Raw genomic sequence first — 23,064 nt, 5'->3', positions numbered from 1 at the left:
AAATCCTGCGTACGCGCCTGTAACTCATACTTACGTTAAGTTTGACTGCTCTCTAAACATGTGACATGATTGATTTTGTGTAAAAATAGATGAAATTTCATTAAATTCCTTCAGCCATTCGAATGGCTGTTAATTTTATTTTGAATGAGGATAAAGATGGGAAAAAATTAGCTTACCCCCCCCCCCCTATCGCTGACGTCATCACTGTACCTGTTTAGTATACTGTCTATTGTCATGATTCTTTTACATATAGCATCACACCCGCCCCTGCCCCTGTATAGGAAGTTCTTAATTTACCCTCCATACTAATACGGTCCCGAAAGCGATTCGATAATGTTTCAATCTGATTCTTTCCGCTCCGCAACTCCACGGTTGTTGATGGAGTTATGAATGGGGCGGGTAGAGCTAATACAATTTAGTTGATGTGGTAATTTACGTAGTTAACGGTGTAAACTAAATCCGTGGTGAATAGTTGGATTTCCTTTGATGTAATAGGTAAATGTTTCTAATAATAACCTGTCCTGTATTAAAGGCTACAAAGAGTTCAATGTATCGACATGAATTTGACAAGAGCCATAATTGTGAATTAGCAAAATTTGAATCAATTTTAAATGAAAGGTTACGAATTTAGATTGGTTATCTGGAGATGAAGAATGTGATTTGCAAATTATAGCCCTGCTAATTTAGTTTTGTTAATTCCTTTGATGCTATAGGACGAATATAGATTGGGTCATTGGCAGGTCACTTCATTTTGACCAGTCAATCAAACTCTAAAAACGAGAAGAATAAAGATTTTAACATTATATTTAGCATAGCTAAGTATCCAGTATTAGTATTGGTAGCAGGCACGGTTATTTAAGACCGCTACACGTAAAGCCAGGCGCACACTACCCGATCCGACTACGATGGGATTATTGAAGAAAGGACAATTTATATTAGTTATGGAAATCTAAACGAAGGACGTTTTGCTGATTTAGACTGCGATAAATACAAAGAATGCTAACAGCCAGAATTTCAGAGCCTTTAAGCCTTCTCGACAGAATTAACGCCGAATCGGCTTCACATCGTAGACAATCGTACTACTGGTCTGACGTCACTACGACTCTGATACGAGTTAGCTGTTCTTTCTTCAGGGAAGCCCGAAATCCCCCAAAATTTAGATTTTATTTATCACACGACTGATCAAATCCTCGATGATTTAGATTTTACGTGTTTTAGTTTTGTTTTGGTATGTTTTGTTTTGTTTTACTTTGCTTCTTTTATTTTTTACTTTCCTTTTTTTTGTTTTTTTTTGTTTAATTGGTTTGTACTCCTTTGTTTAAAAAAAATGCATCACAAAGATACGAGCAAGAGAGATGGGGACATAGTGAGAAAGAATACGGGCTTCATTCACAAAGAGAAGTTTATAGAGTTGTATATCATTCTCAAAATATCAACAATAAAGAGATAGAAATTATGCGACATGCGTTGTAGCTGTCAAGGCATTATCTCCTACAATCCCTGGGATAATTTCCTCATTAAAACAGCTTTCCGGCTTGAATGAACTTGCACTAATAAAATCTATATGTAGATGATACGGATTACGCGCCTTATTATTTTGATGACATGCAGGCCAGTCCTTGTAGGCGGTATTGACACATGTAAGGTAGAGGTAAAGATAGGAAGAAACTGAGAAAAAAATAAGATGGTTGAGAGAGAGAGAGAGAGAGAGGCTTTAATGAACTTGCACTAATAACATCTATTTGTAGATACGGATCACCCGACTAATTATTTTGATGCCAGCCTTGTAGTCGTCATTGACAAAGGTTGAGGTAAATATAGGAAGAATTAAACTGAGAAAACAATACGATGAGGGAGAGAGAGAGAGAGATCTTGAGAGAGAGAGAGAGAGACAGCGAGCGAGCGAGGAGGAAGAAGAAGAAGAAGAAGAAGAGGAAGAAGAAAGAAGGAGGAGAAGAAGAATAAGGAGAAGAAGAACCTTAAGTAGGCATATTAATCGCATGCACATGAGTATGCACATGTGTGATGGGGTTCGTAGGAAGTTCATGAAAGTGCAAATCATAGACCCGAATTAGCATTCACCTGTATGTGAACAAGATAGTAAATACCACAACTTAGTCCTAAAGTAACGAAAATAATTTTTAAAGATCGTGTCAAAACAATTTAAAAAAAAATCTTTATAGAGTAGGTCGAGGTGGGGTTAAGGTGAATAAATAATTTTGTTATCTTTGTCAATCATTAGCTCCTCACGCACCAAACTCAAATTCCATCTTCTTCAGTACATGTAAATTATGTATGTTATTTTAAAATATCATTTACAGTTTGCCTTCTCTATTCTATGGCACTATGATTGTACCCTTGTATATATCATTTTGATGGTTTGAGAAGAAAATATTTGAATTGTTGTTTTCTCCTATATGAAAGATTATCAAAATAACCATGTTACTTGAAAAGAGTTGGTTTTGATGGCCATTTTATTTCTATTAATGAAGACTAGAAATCTTTTTGGACCAAATTTGTGTGTGTGTGTGCATGGTTCCACATATACTTATGTATCTAAACAACAAAAAATACAGATTTTGTTAAAGAAAGATTGAGTCCAATCTTGATAATTTTGATGATTTCAAAACCTTACAATACAAATTAATAATAACCTAGTAATTGTTTTGAAAAAAGGCCAATAAGTAATACATGTATGCGTATAAATTTTTACTAAAAACAAAATGGAAGACAACAATTTCATTTGTGTATTGAGTTTAGAAAAGAAAAACAAACATACAAAACACAACGATGCAGTTACCGAGTACGTAGATTTCTCCACACTATGAGAATCCCATGAAACGTATTTTATGAAGGATCTATGAAAATCCGTAAAAGCCAATAAGGCTTGACAATTGAATGCACCAGGCACCAAAGTAGAAATAACATATGCTTAGGAAAAAAAAAAGGAAAAAGAGAGAGAAGATGTTTCTTGTAAATGCTTCAAATGAATTGTTAAAACAAACAGACTGTAAAAAAGCAGGTAGGGAATTCCAAATTTTAGGACCAACATAATGGAGAGAATTGTTTAATATATTAGATGGATTTCTTGTGTAGTGGGTATTGACGGAACTGTTGAGACTAAGGAGGTGCATAAGGTTTTGAGGTAGTCAGTTTGAGAAGAATCGTTGCATCAATCATTTTGTAATTAAATATGTAAAGTTAGTATTTAATCTTTTTAATAAAGGTTGTGAGGGAGCTAAGAAAGGGGAATTAGAGCCAAGTCCCAATGCCCTTTTTTTAAGTCGATATAATTTGAGTAACTTAGAGGGATGTTTCGTAGGCCAAACAGAATTCCAATAAATAATATATGGCAAAATAAATGAATTAGATAACATGAATAAGATACGGAGTAGAATAACAAATTTTAAGTGACTGATAATACCGACGCTCTGAGAAACCATTTTTGTAATATCATTTATATGAGACTTCCAAGATAGGTTTTCATCTTAAAGTACTTCAAAGTTATTACAAGCTTTACACTGTTCAATTAATTTATTATAGATATAAATAGAGATATTGTCATAATTATATAGGATTTAGTTTCCTAGCATTTTTGAAGAAGAAAAAACAGATTTAGTGACCAATCAGTCATATATATATATATATATATACTCCAAGTTAACACACAGTTTATGTTTATATTAAAAGATCATTTAACAAAAATGTAACAAATATTAACTGGTGAGGTGTGTAATATAACATTTTTAGAGAATCGCAAAAGGGAGAAATACTTTTCCTCGTTATCATATTTTCCCTTAGTGCTGTGCGCTAAGTGAAAATATAACCCTTCGGAAAAACACAACTCCCTTTCGCGGTCCCTAAAATGTTACATTACACACCCTAGCAAAAACAATATCTGTATAAAATATAGAAAATACATAAAACCAGAGATTACCAGCTATAGCTTACAATGAAACAAAATACATGGACTTATGCCTACAAGACATGACTCTGTACACAGTTATTTTCTTTCTGCATAATTAGAAAAATGTTCATTAGTTTTATAAACGATTTATATATATATATATATATATTCTTCTTTTTTTATGGGGGGGGGGGGCATGGAAAACACTCACAAACATAGTCATTTCCTTGGAAAATAGTGATTGATGATAATAACAATGGTGGAGTTTTGCATAGCGGTCATGTCTGGCATATTGTCACTCCTGGCGCTCCTATAAATATATTGAATATGCTAAGAATCATGATAATATAATGCTTAGTGCACAGAGACAAACAAATCGAAGCATAGGGTCTATTGCAATAGACTCAAAAGAAGGTCTATAATATTACTATAAAGAAATAAACGCTTTGTTTGAGGGGGAAAAAGGGAAATAAATTTTCTTTAATATCGTTAACAACAATGAAATAAACGTATAGGATTGTTGAATACATACATTTCGAAACAAAGAGTATTCGACGGAAATAGGCGGAATTTAATCGGATTATAATGTACATTATATCTATGAAAATAGCACAAAATAGCAATTAACTTGCCTATCAACAATATATTCAACATTTAAGAGTGTATGTTTGTGAAGCTTCATGTTTTCTTAATTCCTTGTAGCTCGCGGCATCAACGAGAATTCGACACGCCTTTCGCAGACGACGATACGCCCTCAATTGATTTCCATATTTTCCCCGCCATTAACAAACAAAAATACTAAGGAGAGCTTCTGAAATATTTTCTTTGTTGAGATATTTCTGAAGGATTTGACAAGAGATTTGATAATTCTCGGCTTATAATAGGACTTTTTTTAAAGCTCAGGTTTTTTGTCCGTAAGATTCTTCAGCTCTTTTGCCAAATTGTTCTAATTGTTATCAAACCATAAGTTTATATGAGTATGTCTTAATTCGATGATACGCAACAAAAACACGAGGTGTTCTTTTTCGACTCAGGGGACAACTTTAAATTTATTTGCAATTCCGTTCCACATGTTGACGTTTGGATTTTTCGAAATGATAAAATAAAGAAGACAGCCCAATATCCGTCCCGGATATCAATAGAAAGCATAATAATTCATATATATTTGTAGCAGTTATCACCACCTCTTTACTGCTTTTGACAGAGTTCAAAATGTCCGGTAAAATCAAGTAGCTGCGTTTTGTGCACTAGCCCAGACGTCTTTCACACAGAATACATTTGCAAGAGCTTCAAACCGCAAGAGATTATTTTTCACACACGTAATATGTTTATAGATTGGATATCCGCAATTCCGCATAATTTAAGTGTTGATCTGTCTCATCTGCAACTTGTGACTCTTCCTTATTTCATTGATACTTCTATTGCTTAGCAAATTGACGTTACACAAGCTAGAGTCAATGTGCATATTTTAAACGCGTTATCAAATTTTGCGAGGCATAATCTAATAACATGTGGTTTGATTTTATAGAATATCCTCACGGTGACATTTGAAACTCAACATCGGAAGGGTTGGAGAGAAAGATTTTAAAGGGTTTATTTAAGGTCAATGTACGTGCGGGTCATATCCAGACAATATGGGTGCGGGGAAATTAAAACAAAATGAAAAATAAAGTAATAAAGTAATAATAACCACAAAAAACGAATTTCACAAATAAACAAGCAATACGCCGGTCAGGGTGTGGATGGTTCTACGAATTCTGTCTACAGAATAGGCAAAATTATGTACTTCGTACCCCAGTAGATGATTAATTATTCAGGAATTACAAGAGACATATGTTTTTATTTTTGTCTCTCTAGGCTTCAACATTGAAGGTGCACGATAATAATGATTGTTGGGCGTTTGTTAGAAACGACAACACTGCAGTGATTTAGTCTCCAAGATTTGGTTTCTGCAGTTTTATTCTGTTGTTATACTATGTATCTAATAATAGTGACTAAATTGTCTTGACCCTTCATGAGCGTCACGACTGATCTTTGACCATCAATTAAATTAAATGACCTATCCTTCTCGGCACCTGTGAGATTGCTAAAGCCTACGGATTAGGTAATTCAATTTTAAACATTCGATAGCCATTTACCATATTCCTCTTCGTGTAGGCCCCTTTCTTTTTAATAGCATCAATATATATTTGTTTCTTTACTTTCAAAACACTATTCGAAGCGGGGTTTGATAAAGTTTGGGATATTGTTTTGCACAGTGGCCTAGCGCCACACCCCCCCCCCCCTCTCCTCTCCCTCAGCCGGACTCACGCTACGATACTGGTTTTGTTTATCCACTATCTTTTTGAATATGCTCTAATCTAATCAGCGAATCTGTAAATAGATATGTCACTACCTTGCCAAGAGGACCAATTCCTTCCATCTTACATCTGGATAGAGATTCTTTTATTTCAAGGCAATAGTACACTTATCATAATGACATCACCAGAAGAAAAAAAAAGTGAAATTAATTATTAAATGATTATCTTGCAATGCATCCCAACTTTGAAATAACAATCTACAGGTTGCCTAAAAACAAGAGCAGCACATCTTTCCATAAATATTTCTGCTCGACAATAACCCGTCTCAAGAAAGACTCTTTTCGTGCGGGTCTATCAATTAGACAGGAATTCATAATAGGCTCGGGTTCTTTAACAGCGAATTTCCAACATTTCCGATTCTAATTTCCCGCCAAAATTGAACGGAAGGACTCCTTCACAGTAACACACGCAAGGCTTCGCGCGCGATGTGTAAAGGGGATGACTAAATTTATTTGTATTATCTGTTAATTGTTGTCTGTTTTGAAGAAAGGATAGGGAAAGGGGGATTCCCTATTCCACCTCCCCATTTTCTGATTGGTTCTGTCTTAATTATGAAGAGCCATCATTCAAGAAACAATAAACAAAAAGTATTCAATAATATGACTCGACAATGCAAAGAGGGGGGGGGGGGGGTGGAATGCAAATTATTCCGGAGACTTGGGGATTTTCATTGTCGAAAATGAGGTCAACAATTGGAAACCAAAACACTATATGAAGACCTATTGGCCCGTATTCTGAAGTCGTGTCTAACTTAGCCACGTCTAAAGTTAAACAACTGTTTAGTTAGACACGACTTAGACAGGACTTAGACGCGAGGTCGTGTCTAAGTCCTGTTTAACTAAATTTCGTATTCTGAAGTCGTGTCTAAGTCTCGTCTAACTAAACAACTGTTTAAGTCCTGTCTAAGTGGTGTTTAACTAAACAACTGTTTAAGTTCTGCGCAAGTCGTGTTTAACTCTTAGTCACGACTTCTGGGCATGCCCAGTAGGCGTTAATTGTGACGAAAGACCCAATGCGCATGCGTGCGCGCACCGGATAAATAAATTAACGCGCACAGCTAGCTGTGCGCGTGCTGGTACCATGGTGATGTGATCGTGACGTAATGACTAGACTGCATGTACTTTGTGTACGTACGTACGTACACGTACGTAGTACACGTACTGCATGAGATTGACAAACACACTACTCATCGGTGCCTCAGTGCTCGGAAGAACCACAAAAGAAAGTTCTCCAACAGAATGGTTAGTTTATTATAGATTATGGAATTTCCAAGATGTCACCAGTAGATAAGAATAGTTAATATTATCGAGAAAAAAAATTAGGCTACACGAGAAAAAATCCTGCAAAACGTATTTGAAATTTTGGAGAATGCACGTACCATCGTTCTCCCCCGCAAGTTCGGGGTCAGCAAGTACAGTGTACCGTCGACGTTGAAAAGCAGCAGAATCGCGCCCTTAAACAGGACTTAAACAACCCCTCGCAGTTGTCTAAAGTTAAACAGGACTTAGACAGGACTTCGTGTTTAACTTTATTTAAACACGACTTCAGAATACCAAAAAAGTTAGACACGACTTCGTGTCTAAAGTTAGACGGGACTTAGACAAGACTTAGACAACTGTTTAGTTAAACAGGACTTAGACACGACTTCAGAATACGGGCCATTGTATTTTAAGTTATTGGCCGAGTAGAAACTGGATTTCTTTATGAGATTTATTCATGGGGGGGGGGGGGGGGGGTATAAATCAAGAATAGCGATAAAGAATACATTCAGTTTCAATGAATTTATTGTTTAAAGCTAGACAAGTGAAACGTATAATATAAACAATTACTAATCAACCTCTGCCTTCTTTCTTTTGGTAGCGTTTAAAAAAAAAAGGAATGGACCTTTGCCAGTGTTGAATTAAAGGAGAATGAAACCCAACAGACATGAGCCGATAATCTCAAAGTCAATAATATTTTGAAATTATTCCTATTAGATTACATAGCAAGGAAAACAATCAGTCCGAAGTTTGCAGGAGTAATTTCAATATATTTTTTAAAACTAGTTTACAATTTTAGGATGCTGTCAGCTTAAGTTTGGTGATTTCATTTTCATTTAATTAGATAATTATGAGGGGTATGGGATTACACCACTGTTTTAGAGTTCAGTGGAGTACTCTCACTTATTTAATGATGCATGATGGGAGATTTTATCACACCGCTAAGATTCCACTGATCCGTTAAGTTTTCGAAATGGTTGCCATAGGTTACGACAAATCTCACTTCATAATCTTAAAGTATCTTCGTCATGCTCCTTGTCGGCCTGGCACCATAAACCAACGATCCTTTCCTTTTGGAATAATTGTTTAATTCCGGTACTTCTCTCGAAATAAGTCCCATATGCTGGTATTTGTGTTAGTGATCTTGAGATTTAACTGACCCTGTGAACTTTCCCGGTAGTTGCTTGTTGCTTTGTTACCTTATGATTATTTAAAAGAATGTATATATTCTATATTTTGCCATGCCTTTTCGATGGTTTGGCACCATAAACCAACCCGTTTTGTGTTAATGTGCTCATCTTCTCAAATGTGCATAGTCCATGTTCAATTTGTTGATATTTGTGTTTGGTACTTTTTTTTGCGCAAGCCTTTCATTTTATTTATATGTTCATTTATGTATTTATTTATTTGTTTGTTTTAATTATTTATATATTTTAGATGTATTTGATTATCTTTTAGTTATTTACTTAAATCATTTATATCTTATTTATCTATCACTTCATTGTCGTTTACACTGTGCTAGAAAATGTAGAGAAAACTAGAAGCGCGTTCCACCCGACAGAGAGTTTTACTACTTTACTTCATAACTTGATGGCTGCATATTCGACCAGTTATAAACACAGTGACTCAACATGATCGCATTCCCTGGATCATTACGTAATGGAGTAGTACAGACTTATCACTTTGTGTTTGCATGCTCATTTGTTAATTAGTAATAACCACGATCAATAAGGGAGACTTCTTCATTCTCCAATTTGAATTTACGCCTCTTACTGATAAAAACCATTAACTTTGATCATTGCTCTTTAAACCGGATGGCCTGTACTTGCATGCTGAAAGGTTAACTTGAGAATGGGTTTAAACCGGGGACAGTAAGAATGATAACATCTTAGGAAAGCTTTGGGATTCTTCATTTTATGCCTCGCTTAAATTCGCTTAAATTTTCATTTACAGTTTTTTGTGTGTAGGTGGGGTGCTTAAAAGAATCGGGGGGGGGGGGGGGAGCCTTGAATAAATGGTATGATAAAGCGAGTTGTACAACAAGGTTTTTTGACAGAAAAGTACGCTAAAACCCACTTGTTTCGCTATTTACTTTGATTTTCTCAACTATATTAGATTCTTTTTTAGTGTTCTTTTTTTAAACAAATTTCATACGGCTACTGCTCATATTGTCGACTACAAGACAAAGGGGCATTGGATATGCCAATATTTTCTGTTATAATGTGTACTCGTATTCCTTAAAGTGGGGGACTTTCCTCCCTCCTAGTTCTTAATCGATGTGGACAAATTGCAATCATCATGAGATTACTATGTCTTCGATGTGATCTTGATGTTTCCTTTCAATTTCCGAAAACCGGAGACGAACGTTTAATCCATAACTTCGAAAGGATTATACTGACCTAGTTTTGTCAAGCTGTGTATAAAGACGAAACAAAGCGTCAATGACTGATTCAGCGTGGTAGGAAATATATTTAATCATTATTTCATTTTATAATCCAATCATTTGACTTATAACATGAATGGAACGCTATCATGTAGCTGAAATAATAAAGCCTAAACTTCAAGCTCACATTCCAATTCATTGATGCATATGAGGAATATATGTTTCATGGTATCTATGGTAATGATTCACATGCAAGTTTTACTTCTATTAGTCATTTTGCCCGAAGGCTCTTCCCTATCTTGACAAGACATGGAAGTAACTGGAGACAGATAGAGGTTGTAAGGGGGTAGCTACCTCTGTACTTTATTAATGTCACGGTCTCCACTGTAGGCATATAATTAACGAACATTGCACTTTAGTGGGCCCTGGTATTCGCTTAAAACAAAGATCATATTCGAGCCACATTGTACTACTTTTAATAGCTACTTGCTACCTCTATATAGAAAACTGCCCGGATTGGTGCCTGTTCGTCCCCCATAATCCTCTTTTTCTTATGTTAATTGAGAGCTGAGTAAATGAGATAGCCACCTGTCGGTGACCTCGCTGTGTGGTCTAATCCCTTCTGGATGAACTAGTACAGCCGGCCTTTAAAGCACTGAATATATTTATTAGTAGAAGAAGAAAAATAGTCCATGTAATCTTTAGGAGTACATTGCAACATGAACCACTTTTGTGTACTTGTCTTTTAGTTGCTATAAAGCAGTTTCTATAGAAACAGCTATGCCTCTCTTGGCAGTCAATATATTTATATATATTTATACACTTTACCAGTCAATTAAAAACAAAAAAAATAGTAGATGTTTCTGCATTTATTGATAAATCAAATATAAAACATTTGAATAACAATAATATTATAATAAGATTCAACCAAATAATTTCAAAGCAGATTGGTTATCTAAAAACTGGAAATAACTAAATATATGTCAGTGACGTATCCCGAAATTAATGCACAAGGGATAGAATCCTCCCCCTCCCCTCCCCCGACCTCGAAATGATAGGGGAATCTAAGCTAGGCAAGGCAGTATCATGACAGCCCAATGTGTTTCAGTAAAATTGTCAGTTAACTTCATCCAACGGTATTCAAACATGGGTTGGGACGTTCGCCTGGGGGTGGGGGGGGGGGGGGGCATGTACGCTGCCCCCGATTACGCCAGTGACGGCTGATGGGTAAAAGTACGAGAAGGTTGCGTGCAAGACGAGACGAAAGTAAGCGAAGGACATCACATGCTGTTTGACTATGAATCACATCGTTGTATCACCAATTAAAGCACCACGAAGACTCTTCAGTTGGTAATTTGTTCTTAATTGGTGAACTGATAGGACAATGTTAGTCACCAATCCAAGGTTACGTTTATTTGTCAATAACTATTGTCAGTTTAATTTCAATATAACTATATTAAAAATCGTTATTATCAGCAAAGGATGTTATTTGGACAGGTGAGGTGTACAAAATAATACAAACAAATACAATCATGCCATGCGTTACTTTCCAAGACGACTTATCTTTGATTGATGTTTGAAGTTAGTGGCTCCCTACCCACCCTCCCCCTCCCTCCTCGTTTACAAAAAACGTAATCCCCCCAGGCCTGAACCAAACAATACAAACACGGACGGCTGCCAAGTTCCTCTATTCATAATGTAGAGTCAAACAAAAGTTCTCCCCCTTTTAGCCGCCCATAGAACATTGACGGTTTGAAACATTTATTTCCCGTTAATCATAACTCAAAACAGCTTCCATCGTCAGCATCACTCGTCGTTAAATGCAAAATGCGAAATAAAACGAAAAACATTTTGTGTTTGTAGTTTAAAGGGGGAACAAACGTGTTCTACACGGTCATTCTTACTTCAAATTTTATATCTCTGGCAACGGAAATTGATTTGAAGGATTAATTAATACATTGTTTAGGTTTAAACCACCCATTTTTGAAATAGGACTCATAGAAACACAACAAATGCCATCGTGAGAATACAGCCTTAGCCACGTTAGTCATTAGAACAATCATTGCTGTATTATGGTGACCTGGCGGGGTGCTAGACAGTCGAGGGCTTGCTTCCGACATAGACTGACAGTAATTATATCAAACCGATGACTTTGATTGACTCCAAAAGTCTCATTTACTGACATTATATTGTATTACAGAAAGACTGTTTCATGATCTTATATAGGCCTTACCGCTATATTATGATACAAAGTACAGTCACAGCATAACCAAATAGCACACACGCTTGTGCTCTAGAAAACATTGAAATGATAATGAGAAAACTCTGTAAAAAAAATAGGTCCTGTATATTTATATAAAGTGAATTACAAATAGTCTTTTCGAAAAAGCACAATGAAAAAGAATAAACGAAACAAAACAAAGTTTGGGATATTTTAGAAATTTACTTTGTTACCATTTATTTGTTTACACATGTATAACCATATGAGCAATTAATTGGTGTTAAAGAAGACAAAACGTTCATGTGCTATACTCATCCAGATAGAGAGAGAGCGCGATAAAAAGACAGAGATACAGAGACAGAAAGAGATAGAGGGGGGAGAGAGGAGAGAGGGAGAGATAGAGAGAGAGAGAGAGAGATGGAGAGAGAGGGAGAGAAGGGGGGGGGGGGGAGGGGGGCAAGTGTGCTAATGATGACACAGGGGATAGATTACCGTTTAATGACCCTTTGCTCTAAATCAATATTTCCAGAGGAGAGAACTACTGATCTAAGAAATGTTGTTACTTAAAAGTCTTTATGACTTGTTGAATGATCTCACGGTGTATTTGCACATGTAATAATGCTGCCATTTTAAGATTTCAATATGCTCGTTTCAATCAACATTAAGAAGATCGCAACTACTTTAAAAAAAGATTAACTCAAGTGCATACATTGTGTGCGGGTAAGCCTGGATCCGATGACCGGGGTATTAATATATCTGTAAAGCGCTTAGGCACATCCTTGGATCGATGTATTGAGCGCTATATAAACACGGAATATTATTATTATTAATATTATAAGAATCATGTTTGGATTACGTAACAGGTCACTCAGTTGTAATGTTTTCACATTTAAAAAGGTGACGTTCACGGCCATTAAAATCGGCCTTCGGTTGATTTTGCGAAAGTAGTTTGCGATCGTGATCATTGTACGCACACCTGATTTTACCGGTCTGTTGGCTAATGAGAAAACGGGCGGGAATGATAAAATGCCAATATTCCGCTTATAAAGCGCTTAATACGATTTCTCTAAGCGCTTTACAGATATACTATTACCCCGGTCATTGGATTCATTACTTGCCCGCACACTGTGTGCACATTCTCCACTCCCTGGGGAGCATTCCAGTCAGGCATTAGTTGACGCTCACAAAACTGTTTGACCAACAATGATGGTCGCATCCTACCGGGTACCCATTACACTCCTGGGTGGAGTGTAGTAAGTGCAGGTTAATATTTTGCCAAAGGATATTAGTGCCGTGTCGGGATTCGAACCCTCGACCTTCGCGTCTCCAGTCAAGCGCCTTAAACAACTCGGCCACGACACTCCCACGTCATTCCGTAACAAACCTACATGTATATACAATATAATATTTTATAAACTTGATGCATTGATAATAGGAATCCCCATTCTTGTGAAGTATCTCATATTAGTTTGTAGATATAAACAAAATGAACAATCTATAATATTCTTCATGCAAAATATTAATTTCTCTTGGGGAAACATCATTCCATAACGCTTAGGACTGATCAGAACGGCTACATTTTTTTGTTCTTGGTCAGAAATCTGTCAGGTGGGGCAGATTGCCGCCCCTTGCATCTTCCTTCAAATACGGGAGTGGAGCTAGCGAACGGTAGTAATCAATTACCGACCTGATTATGAGCGGACAATTGCTGATGTGATTGTGGGATTTGCCGCACAGGTGTAAACGGGAGTGTGCTTAATACGCCGGGTGGTCTAAGCCAGATATTTCCTCTAAGGCCCAACAAAAAAAGATATTGTATTGCCCTTTGCGACCAACCCAAACATCTTGAAATCTACGGTCGGCTTAAAAAAAAAATTATAACCGTTTTGTAGAGATTAAAAAAATTAAAGCCTTCAAAACTGAGAAATATCAGCCTAAAGAGGAAGACAAAACAGGAAAAAAAGTTTAAAAAAAAAGAAGATTTCCGACCGACCAACCCATGTTTTTGCACCTAAAGGGCAATACAACATCTTTTTTATTAGGACTTATGCAAATAGTTTACAGGCACAACCCACTCTCATGCAGTCGCTGTTTGTATCAGTGTCTGCACTGTGAGACTAGGCTGGCAGCATGCTGCATAGGCTCTGTACGTTATTGTATTATTATTTTGCATAGCCACAGACAATGGACTTTGTGTCAGGTCCATGAAGAGACTGACAAAGATAGGCTCCGCTCAAGGCTTTAGAAAGTGTGATTAGTGTTAAATTAGAGTCTGTGCCTGCAGACTAGTATCAAGAGTTTGCTGCCCTGTGTCGAGACACCTGTTGGCTATCCAAGTGCCTCTTTTTCATTCAATACTGGTCACGTGTGATGAACACCTGGATGATGATGAAGCATTTGCTCTACTTAAGTCATGCCTGGTGATGCGGGTATTCACTTTTTAAAGTGCTAGGGCTTGGGTTGCAATTATGTTTGACCTGACTGCTAAGAAAGCTTGTGTAGGCTTGTGCTCAGGCGCGGATCCATGGGGGGGGGGGGCGACGGGTCCGCCCCCCCCCCCCCCGGTTACGAGCCCGAGACCATTGTTCTACAACTGAACCATCGCGGTTCCTCAAGTCCCAACCATTAAACTTGTAAATGCAATATCAATATGGCGTAGGCCTAGGGGGCCATCGAATATAAACAAACTAGTGAGGGCCTACAGAGCAAGCTCTGTTTTAGACAACATTCGGCAAAACTCACGTTGTATTTACAAAACGATGTATTCAGCTAATGTTTTCCAAAATCGTTAAATGATATACATGATAATTATATTCATTTTGAATTGAATCTCGAAACAGCTTTTTTTTTTCTTTCTCTCAATCCTTTGCAGTAAAACAATGAGGATTATTGAATGGAAAATATGGCTGATACTACCGGCGATTTCCTGTGCTTACGTACTCGGTAAGTTAGTTGTCTCTATTTAATTGCAGAGATATCGCATTTGCATTTTGTCGCACTTTGTTTCCAATAGTTGGTGTATCCAAAGTCATGTATTATTAATATGCGTTACGTTCGGAAAAGTGTGATATACACTTGTTTACGTTAGAATGATACAAACATGATTTTATGGCCTTCATTTTTCAAAGATCGAATATAGATTAAAAAATAAAATCATCATTTTGAAAAGATAATCTGTCAGGTTGCTTAAATGGTGTATGAAAATTATCTAAATAAGTTGTTATATCTTCCAATTAGCAAACGTCAGATGTATATAAATGTCAACAGAAGGGTTATCATAATTCAGAAGTGTCGAATGTATATTGAAACACACAACAACATTCATTGCATCTCCTTTTTCTATATATAATATCTCTCCCCTCTCTCTCTCTCTCTCCCTTTTTCTTCCTCTCTTAATCTTAATCTCTCTCTCTTTCCCCCTCTCCCCTCTCTCTCTCTCTCTCTTTCAGGACAAGACATGGTGAACGTGAGAGGGTGTCCTTCAAGCATCAATGTCGGCACAGATAAGGGCAAGAACCAGGCCAGTGTGGAATGGCCGGAGCCGGAGTTCATAGATACCGAAGAACAGCGGGTCATACCGCTCAGATCCCATGCACCCGGGGACACGTAAGGATACACTGGCGTATTCAGGGGAGATGGAGGGGGTGGGGGCACAGGGTAAACATGCCCCTTTACCAGTGGTACAGAAATATCAGTAATTTTAAATTCGGTTTGGGACTAACCCGATCGATGAAAAATTCGACGTTTATTTGCCTCTTTTCTCCGCAATTACACAAATTTCGTTTAAAATCCTTTAAATACTGTAGCAAGAGTCTTTTATTTGTACTGCTTAACAATCGATGTGAATTTGAATAGACACTGTTGAAATGTTTTTTTTACCATTACCATAACTCAACCTTATCTTTAGAGGGGACTGTTCTTACGAAGCGAATGGAACACAATTATTGAACTGAAGTTATGGTCACAACACCAAAAAGTAGCTTGCTCGGCGGTCGGGCGGCGAGTTTTGAGGCAATTTCGCTCGGGCACCGCTTGTTTTTAGGGCATCGCACGGTCGCTGCTGAAGTTTTAGCGCGGAGTTAAAATTCGGGCGGCGCCGCCCAAAGTACGCTCGGTGCCGTGCAGGGCGGGCGCCCGGGCACCGATCTAATCGAGCGTTCGCCGTCGAGCGATTTAGGTCGAAAATCGAAGACGCTAGTTCAAAGGCTGCCGAGCAGTCGCCGCCTGGTCGCCGGCCGGCCGCCGCGGGGAGATCATTCGGTCACTGAGGGCGAGTCCTAAATCGGTCGGCAGCCTTTGACCTAGCGGCTTCGATTTTTGACCTAAATCGCTCGACGGCGAACGCTCGATTAGGTCGGTGCCGGGCACCGAGCGTATTTTGGTTCCCCGCTGATTACCGGCCGGGCGCCGGGCAATTTCTTTAAAATTAGCCGGTGGCCGGTGGGAGACCGCTCGGAAATCGGTGGGTCATCTGTCGGTCACTGCCGAAACGCTGCAGCTCTCCGATTTTGCCCAGTTTTTACCTAAAATCGACCGGCGACCGACAGGAAATCGACAGGGCACCGCCCAGGCATCCCTGGGGCTCTACAGCCTGGTCGACTTCTCAAAAAAAACAAAAAACAAAAAAAAATCGTTGGGCGATGCCTAAATTCCAGCGGCGACCGAGCAGGCCACTAATCTGTCGGTCGCCGCTCTGATTTGTGACCTTAGCTTGAATCAGGGAGGATGTGTTTACGACTATTTCCTTTTCTTTTGCTTTGCATTACTCATGGAGGTGCAATGATCTAGTGGATACGTCACTGGACTGTAAATCACAAGGTTCACTGTCCGAGTCCTGCCGCGGTACTAATATCCTTTGGCAAGACACTGATCTACATTAGCCACGCTAGACCCACATGATGCAAATGAATACCAGACAAGAATGAATTACTTGAAATGTTAGAGCGCCATAATTAGAGAGCCGATGTAATAACTGTGTCAAGCCTGACAGACACGAGCGCTTCAAAATAACCAACTAGGCCTATCATTATTATTATTTTATATAGTTTTATTGGTGTTTTTATTATTATTTCAACAAGGTATATAGCTTAATCAGTCCCATCTTTATACATCACCGTGCATGATTCACATCCTTTGCCCTCTTGTAATTCTCTTTTTTTTTAAATACAAAATTGACAATTTATATAATTATTTATATTCTAAGGTTCTTTGTTGGTGAAACAACAGTGCGATACACAGCATACTACATGGGCACCAAGGCTTCATGTGCTTTCAATATCGTTGTACAAGGTATGTCGCGCCCTCTATAGTGTGTTTAACGATTCCGGAAGATCCAATCATGATGATGATATTGATATCAAATGTATGATTATGCATGATAGCGTTAAAATCTCAATAGGTGATGGCTTTACAAAACATCTATATCGATTTGAGAGTATCACACAATATATCCATGATATACAATATTTCCTTATGATAATCTATTTAAAGATTGAACACCATGGGCTTATGCTTAGTAATTTAAAGAGGAATCGCCAATATTCTATGGCTGTAAGATGATACAATTTGACGTATCATTACAATCTAAGGTGTATTTGTGGACTAGTATTACGGGCCGTGTTGTAACAAGAAATTCATCTCGAAGATGCCTAGTTTGTTGATCTCGATTTATTCACCTAATAATTACGCTAGGCGATTGCTTTTTTGATAGCTGAAATAGTTAGATAAACAAGCTGTATTTTTCATTATTTTCTTGATCTTCACAAGCAACTTTAAATTAAAGTTACACGAAGGTTCATTTACCCGTCGATGCCTATAGCTGCACAAATTCAAATAAGAAAGGAAAAAAAATCATGCCGATTTTATGTTTTTTCTTCTTTAGACAGGGAGGTACCTCATTTTGTAACATGCCCCACAAGCGTGGTCACCACAACTGACCCAGGAGAGGCGTTTGCTTCCGGAGTCACATGGAAGAGACCCTCTGCAACAGACAACATCCGATTGGTCGAATTCGGCTCGAATCCACCAATAGGATCACGGTTCTTAATGGGCGTGACCAAGGTGATGTACTGGGCTATCGATCCAAGCGGTAACAGAGGAGAGTGCAGATTCAACGTTATCGTCGAAGGTACGTCATTGCATACTGGCATAGCTAAGGCGGGGGGGGGGGGGGGTCGTGCCCTGTCAATCAATCGCATATCGAAAAGGGGGAACAACATGGAAAAAGGAGAGGGGGACGTGAAGAGAAAATGATCGACTTCTTCCTATACCCACCTTTTGGTCGGCGGCTATGCTATTTCATCCACCAAGTGAGGCTTGTACCCAGCCCCTTCCAGCCCCTCCCACCCCTGTGATTAGCTGGAACTCTACTATGTCACTGATTAGCTGGAAACCCAAATCTAAGAAATTGGGAGAGAATCATGTTTGCCTTCGAGTACACAATTTTACAAATCTTGTGTAAATAGTTAAAAGGGCATAATCTTTAAAAAAAAAAAATCATCAATAAGGTTTGAACATTAAATTTTTTTCATAGGTTTTTATTCATTTCTCTCAAAAAGAAAATTACACATAATGTAGAACATTTTATACAAAATTACAAATAATCTTCAACTTTGCAAGCGAACAATTACTTATAAAGTTACATATAAAATGTTCATATAAAATATATTTGAATTCCTTGAAATGCTGTGAGCGTCGAAATCGGCAGCCTAGCATAGCCGGGTAATTTACGAGCGCCTTGAGGACCTTGCAAGGTCGATACGTGCGCTATATAAGAATCCAATATTATTATTATTATTATATGAAGTTACACATTTACAGAAGAAAAATATTCACATTAACAAAATTATAGTTTCACATTCATTTTAAACAAATCACACATAAATTTGTTAACAATTTCCTCGTTCAGCTTGCATATATAGGTCTCCAATTATTTCTTGTCTTGTTTGATGATGATGGTGATGATGGTTATGGTGATGATCGCTTCTTGTAAAGCGTCGGTATCCACCTCTGATAGGTGCTCATGGCGCTTGCTCTACAATAGTGACTTTTAGATTTGCACGTCGACATAGTGGACTGCTACGTGTGACGTCCTTTGAAGGCAACGTGACGTCCTTTTAAGGCAACGCCAGTGACTGAAAAGGAAGTCACACGTAGCAGTCCACTATGTCGACGTGCAAATACGTCATTTTAAGGCAATGTGATGTCCTTTTAAGGCACCGCCAGTGCCTCAAAAGGAAGTCACACTTACCAGTCCACTATATTGACGTCCAAATCTGAAAGTCCCTAATGTCTCAAAATTCTACGTGCTTGGTCAGTGTTTCAAATTCAGATTATTTCCATTAGTCTTTGTTGGCATTAGTATTATTCTTGAGATGATGTCGTAGCTAGGAAAACGAAAGTCTTTAGGAAGTTTAGGGCTGATATGAACTTTAAATCCCTAATGCACTACGTATAGCTACTTGCGCCCTCTATACAGCCAACAATGCCTAAGTGGTACCCGTTGATCCCCCATGATGCCCTTTTTCTTATGTTATTAGAGAGCTGATTTGATGAGATAACCACCTGCCAGTGACCTTGCAGGGTGGTCTAATCCCTCCATGCCAAACTAGAGCAGATGGGCTTCAAATAGTTGGAATAGGTACTACATCCTCATATTTTAACCCGTTGACTACTAGTGAATTCTCCTATTCCCTTATGCGTAAAATACAGGGTCCATCAGGCTCCCGTAAGATTGATGATGGCATCAGTTACATTTAGTTAAGATAAGAATCAATTGGTCAATCTGTTAAGAGGGATCTAAATTTATTCTTGAGTGTGAACTTATTCTTGCAAAGACTTTCAGTTTAGTTTCTTTTATTTCACATGAAAATACAATACATTAACAAAACCTAGCATATTTACAAAATTGATATTCGTGAATAATAAAGACATCTACATAGCATAAGTTTGTATGGCATTTACACTAAATAATTTCGAAAATTACATGTGAAAAAAGGAACTTAATAAAAAGCAAGTAGCTTGTAGAATTTAAGTTCCTCAAAATAATTTTGACACAGTGTCATTCATAATAGTTTTTAAGAAAGCAAAGTATACAGACAAAAACAATGAAATGATATGGATGATGGATGTAAGAAAGAAGAGAAATAGGAAGAGAAGGTAAAGAATGGGGGTCAGAAGAAGAATGAGAAGAGAGAAAAGGAAGTTTTTAGAATAGAATGTTTAAGGTCTGGAGTCACAGTCGGGGAAAAAATAGTGTATTTGTGCATTAAATGTACGAATTCAATTATAACAATTTGATATGTTTTTTAAAGCTGTCAAAGTTTTTAAGCTTTTATATACAAACCACTGCCATTAGAGACCATTATGCTCAGCGACCATTATGACATATACCATGACATTGTGGACTTTGAATTATTCACAACATTTGATCTATTAATTTTGTAGACAGGGAAAATCCAACCCTCCACCGAGTTGTTCACAACATTGATCTATTAATTTTGTAGACAGGGAAAATCCAACCCTCCACCGAATTATTCACAACATTTGATCTATTAATTTTGTAGACAGGGAAAATCCAACCCTCCATCAGTGCCCATCTAACATGGTTGTCAATGCCAATCCGAAGGAGACACTTCGGAGCATCAGCTGGACCGAACCAGTGGCTCGGGACAACGCGGACGTCGCTCGGGTAACTTCGACACATCGGAATGGGTCACTGTTCCCACTTGGCACTACGCATGTCAGATATACAGCCGAAGATTACTCGGGAAACACAGGCACGTGTTCATTTTTCGTCACACTGAGGGGTAAGGCAAATTAGACTTGAACATTATCGATATGATATCGATTGAACCGTTAAACGCAGCATCTTGTAAGTTGTACCTTGATAGGCGTACAGTCGGTTAATCATTACAACATCATTACAAATCATTGAAAGTTGCATATGACAACATAACAACAATTCTCGACTCATTTCCATACATTTTTACGGGAAGGAAAATAGTTTTGAACACATAGAAAAGGTATAATAAAGGTTTTACTTTGTCTTTGGCAGTTTTAAAGTTTAAAAAGTCATACAAATTTTGCTCAGGCAAACTTTGCTGCGGGCATTCTTTCTTCAAAGAAAGGCCTATACTGCTAGGGTTTGGGATGCAATTATTTGTGTGTTTTAAAAAGAATACTTATGCAGGGAAATTGTAAGTGAGGATTTAGTATATTATTGGTTTTGAGTTAGTAATTCGGTATCGTTAAATATTCATAGCCTATAGCTGTTATCACCAGAGTTTTACGATTCATTGAAAACCTATCAGCAGGCGTTCACGGTGATAGATTATGGAAATATTAGCTTCTTTCTCTTGTCAACATGGATAATCGAAGAACTGAACCGGGTCGTTTTCATGATTGACTTAGTAAATGCTCTGGTCGATAGCCCTTTCTTATCCTTCCTTTTCACTTAGTAAGAGTGCCGGACGCGCAGATCTTCATCCGTAACTACACTACCACATCAATCCACATAGCCTGGCCCGAGACGACGGACCAGCAGGCATCAAGTTACCTCATCTACGTCTGGCCGTCAGAGGGAAGGGAGCCCTCTGCGTCGGACCACCTATACCATGGTATCAACAGGGCTGAGAGCTTCGCTTCAAGGCGTCTGGGTCCATTGATGGTAGGGATGGACTACGACATCAAAGTGGTGGTGACGGGAGCCAAGCAGGTGATGAGGACCAAACAGAGAACCAGTGAGATTCCTTTCAAAGATCCGTTTCACAAAGCCTTTTTTCAATGACAAATGACAAACATCAGTGACAAATCTGCTGATAACCAATCATAGGCAAGGATTTCAGTAGCTTATAACAAAAACTGTCATTTGTCACGGATGACAAGTTTTGTGAAACGCCCCCCTCCCCAGTAGTTGAATTATACAAGGGCAAACATTTTAGCGCATCCCAGATTATCAAATGGAGTCCACGCATTCTGGATATTATTTGTATACCACAAGGGTGTTCCAGGATCACATACATGAACATGAACAAAATAGGAAAATACATATATCTACTAAATGGAATAACAATTATTGATTGCAGCTGGTGCGTTTGGGATAAAGGAGCTGTCATGGATTTCATTTTGATGGATGTGTATGATCAGGGAACAAGCCGCAATTCGGAATAGACTAAGAGGTGGTCAATTACATAAACATGCTTCATTACAAACTTTTGTTTAGAAAAGCTTTTCGATATTGGATTGCTTGCGTGACTTATGTTATGTCAAAGAACGGACTGCTTGATTTGTTGCTTTGCCTGAAATGCAGGTAAGAAATAAACACATTGCCAATTATATCATAGGGACAATAATCTTCTTTATGATGAAGTGGTTGTTCTGGATCTACATCAGATATATATTGTATACGTTTACTGACACATAAATTGTTGTTGTTGTGTATTCCATGTACATTACAGGGCCTGCCCCTCCCCACAATGTCTCCATTATACCAGGTACCATTACACCTGTCGCCTTCACTTTGCTGTGGAAGCCGGGTAACGGTTCATTCGAGAGCCATGAAATCACGGTTCGCCGGTTATCTGATAGGAGCGTTGTCTTCACGAAATCTGTTGAGAAGAGTGTGAACTCACTTCACGTAACCGGTCTGGAACCGTACACCAGTTACAAGATATCGATTCGGACCGTCAGCGGTTATTCGACTGACGTAACAGAGAGCGAGGAAATAAATATTATGGTTAAAACAGGTGAGAAAATAGTGTATACCTTAATTTGAGACAGCTTTCCTTTTTTGGATATCAAGTAGTGTCGTAAAGAGTCCCAAGGACCTCTTTTTGCATTACAAAAATCGTTGATAACAGGAAGCTCCAGAAAACAAAACAGACAAATAAAAAAAGGTTTGAAAACCCCACTACTATTGACTTTAAATGATCAGC

General features: G+C 38.0%; 1 protein-coding gene across 1 annotated transcript; it reads left to right on the top strand.

Moving 5' to 3' along the window:
• Positions 1 to 15,006: 15,006 nt before the first annotated feature.
• LOC115925078 (hyalin-like) lies at positions 15,007 to 22,904 on the top strand. The gene is made up of 7 exons (XM_030988238.1): positions 15,007 to 15,073; positions 15,580 to 15,736; positions 17,334 to 17,419; positions 18,012 to 18,257; positions 20,695 to 20,937; positions 21,589 to 21,870; positions 22,588 to 22,904. The coding sequence occupies exons 1-7, from the start codon at positions 15,010 to 15,012 to the stop codon at positions 22,902 to 22,904; spliced, it is 1,395 nt and encodes a 464-aa protein (XP_030844098.1). The 5' UTR covers positions 15,007 to 15,009.
• The last annotated feature ends 160 nt before the right edge of the window (positions 22,905 to 23,064 follow it).

Source organism: Strongylocentrotus purpuratus, unplaced genomic scaffold (genome assembly GCF_000002235.5).
Source record: "Strongylocentrotus purpuratus isolate Spur 01 unplaced genomic scaffold, Spur_5.0 spur5_scaffold_17, whole genome shotgun sequence".
NCBI classification, from domain to species: domain Eukaryota; kingdom Metazoa; phylum Echinodermata; class Echinoidea; order Camarodonta; family Strongylocentrotidae; genus Strongylocentrotus; species Strongylocentrotus purpuratus.
This window is presented reverse-complemented; position numbering and strand designations above follow the sequence as displayed.

What these genes read in the sequence shown, in the direction of transcription:
- LOC115925078 (XM_030988238.1), top strand. Translation starts at nt 15,010, where the DNA reads ATGAGGATTATTGAATGGAAAATATGGCTGATACTACCGGCGATTTCC. An exon ending in ATTCAACGTTATCGTCGAAG is followed by an intron (nt 18,258 to 20,694) that starts GTACGTCATTGC and finishes TTAATTTTGTAG; the next exon opens with ACAGGGAAAATCCAACCCTC. An exon ending in GAGGACCAAACAGAGAACCA is followed by an intron (nt 21,871 to 22,587) that starts GTGAGATTCCTT and finishes TGTACATTACAG; the next exon opens with GGCCTGCCCCTCCCCACAAT.